This window comes from Phytophthora infestans, genomic scaffold (assembly GCF_000142945.1).
Source record: "Phytophthora infestans T30-4 supercont1.37 genomic scaffold, whole genome shotgun sequence".
Lineage (NCBI taxonomy): Eukaryota > Oomycota > Peronosporomycetes > Peronosporales > Peronosporaceae > Phytophthora > Phytophthora infestans.
The window spans coordinates 389,060-398,125 of NW_003303722.1; the positions used below are offsets into that span (position 1 = coordinate 389,060).

The window sequence follows — 9,066 nt, forward strand, 5'->3', positions numbered from 1 at the left end:
GCACACTGTGCACACTGTCTCGTCCCATCCCGACGCGTCCAACGCTCCACGCAGTTGTTCCAGTACGCTTCCTTAAGTCACTGAAGAAGCTGGTAGCCGTTGCGGGACGTCGCTGGCTCCCCATGCAACCGTTGAGTGCGCGTCATCCTCGTTTACAACAGCGGTAGCAGATTAAGATGCTCGCCTAGGTGCTGGCATTGATGTCGAAGGTGCAGTCGAAAGCTGTCGCCTCTTTCGACGTCGTACAAGCGCCTGTTATCGGTGCCTTTTGCGATCTCCAGGTGTTAATAGAGCACGGTATCGACGCGCGGCTTCGGCATTTCGGCGACGTCGGCCCGCCGTCTTCTGCTCTGCACTGTAGTTGCTGAGAATGCCTCATGCCGTTTGCTGCAAAATGAAGAACCTTCACATCATCTTGAAACATAGTTATCTAGTCTCACGCGTACGACAAACAAACTATCCGATGCAAATAAACTAGGTACAGGACGTGTTCCTTTAGAACGTCTTTATTACACCGCGCAGTTGGAAAACGTTATTGACAAGCGAGAGCTTACCCTTCAACGTGTGAGCGCCTACATTATCTGGTCGGTCACGTGGTGAGGTACCAGAAAGCTGTCTAGTGTAGTTTGTGATGTTTAAACATCGGGATCAATGATAAAACAATCTGGCAACTGTGAGTCTCTGCACCGTCATTTTTTCTTGCCGCAACGAGGCAAGAGACTCACAAAATATCATATATTGTAGAGACTCACAAAGTGTCATCTATTCATCTAGTAGATGGACAGTGTGACTGAAAACAGATACAGATAAGGGTAATTGCACAGTGCTAAGTTGAGTGTATTGCCATAGGCTACGGGAAGCCCAGTAGACCAACTATTGCTTCGAAAAAAATCGTCGATGGTGAGTTGTACCATTCGTCTTTTCGACTCTGATTCAACACACCGCTGCCGTCTAATTGATCGCTTCTCGATCGACATGCCGATAATACCTCTGCAATTCCGAGAACCACATAGACACTCAATAGAATTCTACAACAATCATTATCAGCACTGCCTCAAACGTGCGTCAATACGAATGTTACGCACCCCAAAATCAACGCATTGCAGCTGATAATCGAACGTAAGCTCGTTACCACACCTAACATCACGAATCGCAAACAATCCACACGCTCTTGCCCACGTACATTCCACTTCTCCATTTGACAGTTTGGGTCGCAGCTATGATTCACAAACCGCATACATCCACCGATTCGTGTGGCATCGATAACTTATCAGCGCTTACCTGAAGCATGTACACATGCTTCATCTTTTGATAATCCTAAACATTACAGTCAAGTGACCATTTTCTACAGCAGCCAATAGCTTCGAAATCCGCACCTGACAGCGCATCATGGCTTCACTTTTGCTCAGTACCTCACCAACGTCACCCACAAATTGCCCAGCTTTGGCATCCTCCAACGTGATCACGCCGAGGCCTTTACGACCACAGTCAATTACACCTGACACAAGTGCCGATCCGACTTGTAATTGCCGATTCGAGCATCGTTTTCCACATGGACAGCACTCCAGTGCGCATTCATACCGCATCTGCCACACACCTCGTCAGTGATATCAACATATTTGGATACAATTCCTACACCACGTACCGCGCGATTAATGCAGTCACTGCCACATCCATATTTTGTGTCCTCATCAATTTTACAGTTTCAAACCGAGATCTCTCCCTGATACGTGAACACAAACTGTTACCAACGGATTCAAAACTATAAACATAATGCCCCTTACCTTCGAACACACAATCCACTTTCCCCCAACAGCAACATTTGCCGCCACAACTCGAACTAACTTGAGCGCTCCCTCCATGTCTCGCTATCAAAACACCAATACTGTTAGCGACCTATCGTCGAAATCATTCGACAACGACACCTCCTCTCTCACATGCGCTCACATTGAAGAATTCATCTTTAACGCACCACAACCTTCTCCCACATATAACATGCAGTTTAATATCCTACCTATGTGCGACGAGGAAGCAGGGAGATAACACGACTTTTCGTGGAAATACACAGATTCAACAGCAACACAGGCCATACCTCAATTTGCGCAGCTCCGCCCAGACACCAATCACCCATGCCATCCATCAGATCATCCAAGCACGAAATGCCGACAACAACTACGTCAGCGACAGCACCCGCAACACCAACGCTAGTGACAGTCGTACCCGAACCAGCGCCATCTTCGTCGCGCATACTGTCACCTGCAACACTTCGCGTGACACCCACACCGCTAAAACACAAGCGACCTGACGCAGAATACGTGTCGCTCATCAAGAAGATAAAGAAATCAATGCAACACCAGAAGCGCCGCATTATCGACACTATTGACGGTACATATCCTAATTACTAACTCTTGTTTTAGTACTAACACAATCAATTGTCAGTAGATTTACGCGATTTCATCCAGAACAACGACGTCACAAACTCAGACACTCGCGAGTCCATACAAATCCAAGCGCGCCTACTATGGACTGTCAACGAATACATTCACGGCCTACGCTTCCTGCGTCTCTACCTCGGCGAACAAAGCGCGCCTGAGTCACTCCACGAACAACAAACGGTAAGTCTCCAGTACAATCTTCAATATATATAGCACATCCGTACCAACGCTTCTGCAGCAATACCAACAGGCACAGCGCGACGATCTCTTCCACGCCAGCCAATTCCTAATCACTCTGTCGTTGTACGACATTGCAGCTGACAACCCAAGTATCCCGTCCCTTGGCTCCATTACCGTTTTCGTACCAACCAAACTACGCTTGTACCGCCACTGCTGCCAGGTCGAAACCAAGGTATATCACATCGGGACAGTGACCCCACCGTGATTCCACCACATTCATCTTCAACAGCCTACGCATGCATCTCGAAAAAAGATCTACGACAAACTTGACACACATTTACTCTCTCTCTAACTGACACAAGCATGCGCAATTTAAGTCTAACCAAACATCTACTTAACAACATCTACTTAGCACCGTTACTTAACACCTTTTTCTACTACCCCCCTCATCGCCACCGTTCACATCTTTTGCAGGGTTCGAACTGCGATCCCCGGAGCCTCTGCTCCGGTACCCAATCAAAATAGTGAACGTCACTTCGTTTCAGCTACCTCAGTACTTATAGTGAGGTCCTGTATAAGCACATGAAATAAAATGTCAACGATATTAGGGTTTGACCGCCGTTACTTCCTGTATACGACGCGTACTCGAGAACCTTCGAAAATCAAGAGATTCGTGTTCAGCCTTGCCGTATGGCACTTCATACGAACAATAAGAATGGATTGCATGCACACGTACATGTATAAGCAAAGCCGCGTGCACGCGGCTTTGCTGAAATTTGAGAAGCAGCGGGTTTTGTTTTAATTTAGCAGTTATAATAAATCAAAAACAAATGTATTTTTCTTGTGATGAAACGTTCTGTCCAAGGGTGAATCAGATGTGCCTGACGTATCACTTTAGTTTTATATCGGATTAGATAGGATATTAGGCTAGTTTTGATATACAGTCGTGCACCTCCAATTCGACAGGGCGGACCATATCAACAGTGCCAGGGCATAAGTGCACAACGTAAAGCAAAAAACAAACACAAATCCAGTACACTGATATTTTATTTGTTAATTCAGTACAAAATTTACGCCAATCTTCTGCATAATCTTGGCGTCAGACGCTCGAATCGCGGGCGCGCAGCAGCGCTTCCGGTCGCGATAGGCGTCCGGCAAGGCGGCAACTTCCGCGGACCGCTTAAGAATATTCTGGACGGTAGTGCGCTTTACTGCTTGGGGGGTCTTAAAGCGCTCCGTTGCCCAACGAGCAAGCTCGGAGTGAGAGCATGCAGGATCTGACTTGTGCTTCACGCACAAATACTGCTTTTGTGGGACATGTAGGAGGAAGGGCGATGTCCCATTGTTCTTGGCGGTAAAAAATCAAAGTGTGTGTTTGTATGAAGACGTCCGATCCAAAATTTAAAATCAGATCGATGCGGCGTGTCATCCCTCGGCGAGGAGGGGAAAACCGTTAAGGTTAATTGCTAGGGTGGTGATGGGCAAAGGTAATTGCGCATCCGATTCGCGTAATCATAAAATCTGGCAGGGTATCGACTGATACCGGTGTCGAATTGGAGGTGCACGACTGTACCAGTAGTACTTGCTAGTCTGATTCGACGATTATGCCCCCAACGACCAGGGGTTAATGGTAACTCCAAAATCGGTGAAGTTAATATTGTGAAAATATCACCTGTAGACCAGTTAATATAAAAAATATCACCTAATATTTTCTTTTGAGACAATATGATATTATTAAATATCAACTTAATATTAGTTAATACGATATTATATTTTTCAATGATTGCGTAATCGGGCTACATTAACTAATCAGATGTCGTTAACGCTCGACTAGCTGAAGTATTACTAATCAACCGTGAGTACCGGGACAATTGTGAGTGACGGCAAGGTTGGCGTTGTGTGTTGGCACTGCTGAGCGCATTAATCTAGCGCCACAGGCAGCAGGTTTATTAGACGCACGATGTCGACGAGGAGATCGGAAGAGAACAAGAACAAATGTCTTGATTTCGCTCTATCAACGTTAAACAGCTGCAAGCGTTTGCAGTTTTCCATCTCGATCGCCTTTGTCTGTGTCACAGTGAAATACTAGAGCAAATACTCGTCAGTCTTAAAGCCTACTGCTTTTCTAGAACCTGATCGAAAAAGTTATTTGGCTCCGCTCGGTTAAGCTGGCAAGAAACGTACTTAAGTGGGAAAATATCATAAAATATCATGTAGTATCTAATATTTTTCAGTTCTCCGAGCTAATATAAAAATATTATGTTAGCTTTTGCAAAAATGAGTTACTATTAATATTTAATATCGAAAATAGTACTATTACTATCAAAAATATCATATGATATTTGGTTACCATTAGCCCCTGCCAACGACACGCAATACCGCCCAAGACACAGCAACCGAGGAGGGAGGACTTCAAGTCAACCTAGAAGCGCAACTTGCACAGCTACGCGTGGAGCTTGCCGTTCTCCGTTATAAAAGCCAAGCGCAACGCTCGTCTCCGACGCAATCCAAGCCCCGAATTCCGAGCGGTCTACCCTTCAAGGGCAAGCGCGACGAGAGCGTACACCAGAGGCTCCGTCAGGTGGTGACACTGTGCCGTACCAACGGCTACGATGCGGCGGACAGCAAGGCGGCGCTGCTCTTGATGTGATGGAGGAACCTGCGTCGGGCTGGTTTCCTTTCTGTTTTTTTCTCTAGGACTTCAGCGTGGGGACAATTTACCCACGATGCCTTTGCGCATTTTAAAGCCTTCAATTACTAAGCTGTATTGCGTCACAAGCTCCGCCAGCTCCGACAGGTCAATTACATCAAGGATTACAATGAGAAGTACTCGTCGCTGATCTTTCGCGTTGAGAACATGAGCGAAGTCGACCAAATCAGCTACTACTGCGATGGTCTCAAGCCAGCGGCCAAGCTTACATCAAGCTTCATGACCCAGAGACACTGAGCCAAGCGATGGACCAAGCCGTGAAGCATGAAATGTCACACTTCGGTGGAGAGCGCAGGCCTAGAAACCGGATCAAGCGCAACGTTTTCACGGTCCAGTAAGAGCAACTTGAATAAGAAGCCATTTGACAAGAAGTCGTTCAGCAACCGCTCGTACAAGCCTGGTCACTATGCTCCCACTGAGCAGACCAAGGAAGGTCCTGTGTGTTACCACTGCGAAAAGTCGGGTCATTTCAAGTGCGACTGAGCCGAGTTGAAGAACGACCATTGAAACCAGCAACCACGTCAGTAAAAGTGGGACCTGACGTGGTGGGTGCTAGCGAAGAAGCTGTAAGCGTAAAAATAAAATAGGTTGAGTACACTTTGTGAAGACCCTCTCACCTGCAAAACTCTAAAGCTGGTTTTGGTTGAAGAAGCAGTGAGGCAGTTTAAGCACAAACCAGGTGCGAGGTCAGCAGCAATGTTAAGGCGCGACCCGAGCTATCACTAAGAAGCTAGTAATGAGGCCTCACGAAGACACCAATAAAACGAGCAGGATAGAACTGGGTGACAACATGAGAATCGATCCAGCTCGGAACTTGGCGACGGCGCAGGTTCATCGGCAAGGTTTCGTAAACACCATGCGTGTTGCTGTCATGCTCGCAAGTGTTGCGCAGTTCGATCATACTCTCGGTATGCCGCTCAGTGTGGGTGTACAAGCCAAAATTAACTTGATTAATCGGTGCTTCAAGAAGGCCGACTTAGCTGTGGTCGCAACGATGGAGACTTCGACTCCCTGTGGAAAGTGCAGTCCGGTTAATGACTCTAAGCTTCACGATGCTGTGGATAGCGAAAGCCCTTTCGCAATAGATCGTTTTTCCTGTCGAGCCGCCGCGCCAGAAACACAGAAGTTAAAGCCGCTAAAAGACAGGCTGAGGACGCTGACGTTTTCTCTCGGAGAGAGAACAATAAGTATGCCAAGATGGTGGTGAAGTATGCTCTTGAAACTATTGGCTCAGAATGAGACAAGCCAAAGTACATCACAAGCAAGAGTTTGGAGTCGTTTTGGTCGGTACCGGGGGTCAGCGCGATGAAGCCCAGAGTCGTTGAGGGATCACTTACAGACAATCTTATCGATCATCATATCGTCGCAGAAGCCACCAACATGATCGCAAGCCCGATCCCAGTGTAATCTTTTGGCCGATCCGAGGGCTGAGAACTACATCTGGATGTGCGTTATGGCGGCACATGGCTCCGTTTCCAAACAGGGACCTCATTTGTGACGGACAGCGCCCATGGGGTGCAAATTGTGCATGACTACTGCGGTCTGAACAACGGTAGAGATCAGCAATGGACCTCGGCTGTGCTTACAAAAACATGAAGCTACATATTTTCAAGTGACGATGAAGCTTAATGACGCCAAGTACGCAACAGCACCGCGCAATCAAGAGGCTATGACAACTCAAGTGTAGTGATGAAGGGATGAGAAGCAAGCTGTGCATCGAGCGCAGCGGCCGTAGAGAACGTTTTTGCTTGGAGTGCGAACGACGTTGATCGACGGACAAGCTAACATATTCAAATTCGAGCATAACGTAGCAAGAGCAAAACAACCGTTTTAGAGCATTATCGCAATTGAGTGTTTCGTACACGATGGAAGGTTTTCGTGGATTCATGGAAGTGGGATTTTGAGGATCTACCTACTATACGAGGTGTGGACCACCTAGGTTCGGCCACAACTTGACCAGGACACATACAGTACCAGCAGCACTCGGCGCTGCCAAGCCCGCGCGCCAACTCATCAGCCGTATTCAAACTGTCAAGTCTTCAAAGGGAGCCGATGATTGCGCAAGACAGCTGCATGCATTGCAGGCGACACGACATGGGCGGCTACGATGTCCAGGCATTGTGCAGCACCTCAATGACGGTACGGCTCCAGAGGTAACCTGTGCAGCAAGACGCACCAAGACGGACAACAAGGTCACAACGAACGAGTTAGTATCGCTCAGCGGCACGCAGTGAAGAAGGCACTTACTCAAGAAGCAACAAACGCTGAATAATGAGGACGAGCTGCAGTGCGCATGGAATAGAGTTGCGGCCAGGACACCAAGCAATAAGGACCACGTATGCCGATCTATTCAATAAAGGAGGGGTGAGTGTATCAGATTTTCCTGTCGTACCACTTTATTGGTGCATCAGATTAGATAGGGTGTTATAAAAGGGGCTCTCTCAGTCACGTGTTCGGCTACAAAGTGGTTGGTCGGAGGAAACAGCACTTTTGCTTTCTCCTCACCAGCCCCAAGCACCCCTTCCGCCTCCCATCCGCCTCCCAAGGTCTAGTTTGGATATAATGCGCCACTTTGGTTAATAGCAGAGCAGGCAACATTGATGTTGTGCTTGAGCTGACACATATTAGTGCCCGTATAGTTCGTATACTCCGTTATGTATGTTCTTGGCGCTTTGATGCCACTCCAGCGTCTGCTTCGCAGGCGCAGCATCTGCCCACAGTTTACCTATAATTAGTGAAAATGCTACCTCTCATACCTGTCTACTTAGAGATGAGGGCGACGAAGGTTTCTACAAGCGGCCGCCCTATTGCCATTATCTTATAATCGTACATGTGCCGTAACTGTGTCAATTGACTCTACACGTGATACGAGGTTCGCACTGCCCTTGTCTACAGATTATTTGTCGTATATCTAAATGTGAGAGTTGGCTCATCAAATCAGGCTTTTTGTATCGGTGTTGCTGCTGAGCTACATTCTACATTAAATGCCGTCCTTCGAGGCAAAACCGCCAAGAAGATATCAGAGGAGGGGATTGAACCCTCATTCTTCGAAGCGTGTGAAGCTCGCGTCCTAACTACTAGACGACACTGACATGTCAACACGCATACACCATCAGACAAACAAAAAACAACATTACAGCACCACCAACCACTAGCGCGACCACGCACTTAGACTACGCGTACACGCCTCCCTTGCCCGCCGCACGCACACATCAGACCACTCAGAAAAATTCATACTACGTCAATCACCACCGCCCTACGGTCCGAGAATGGACACCCGACTGAAGGGCCCAGCGTCTCGCTTGTCGCTTACTCCGTCGGCTACACATGCTGCACAGAGCTTATATGGACGTCGCAGACCCTCTTGCACGTCGCACAGGCCATATCGGACTCTGCTAGATGACATCCATACCGCGCGAAGGTGAGCCAGACCGCGGTGGCCTGTTCGGCATCCCAATGGTCGACGGATTAAAACGACGCATGCAAAGTCCAGCTGACGCGACAGAGAGTATGGTGCGCCAACGTCAGCCTCGCCAAGCTAGTGGCAACAAAAGTGTGGTACGAGAGGCAAAAGAGCCAAGAAGATATCAGAGGAAGGGATCGAACCCTCGATATCGGCGTGTGAAGCTCGCGTCCTAACCACTAGACGACACTGACACCCTCACCACACTTACATCATCAGACAAACAAAAAACACCATTACAGCACCACCAACCACTAGCGCGACCACGCACTTAGACT

General features: G+C 47.8%; 1 protein-coding gene and 1 non-coding gene across 2 annotated transcripts; one reads left to right on the forward strand and one right to left on the reverse strand.

Moving 5' to 3' along the window:
- Nucleotides 1-5,570: 5,570 nt before the first annotated feature.
- On the forward strand, nt 5,571-5,808 carry PITG_15389 (uncharacterized protein; the record flags this gene model as incomplete). The annotated part of the gene is made up of 2 exons (XM_002898301.1): nt 5,571-5,659; nt 5,706-5,808. The coding sequence occupies 2 exons, from the start codon at nt 5,571-5,573 to the stop codon at nt 5,806-5,808; spliced, it is 192 nt and encodes a 63-aa protein (XP_002898347.1).
- A 2,534-nt stretch (nt 5,809-8,342) lies between these two features.
- On the reverse strand, nt 8,343-8,417 carry PITG_28420. The gene has a single exon. It is a non-coding gene; the product is annotated as a tRNA-Val (tRNA).
- Between the last annotated feature and the right edge of the window lie 649 nt (nt 8,418-9,066).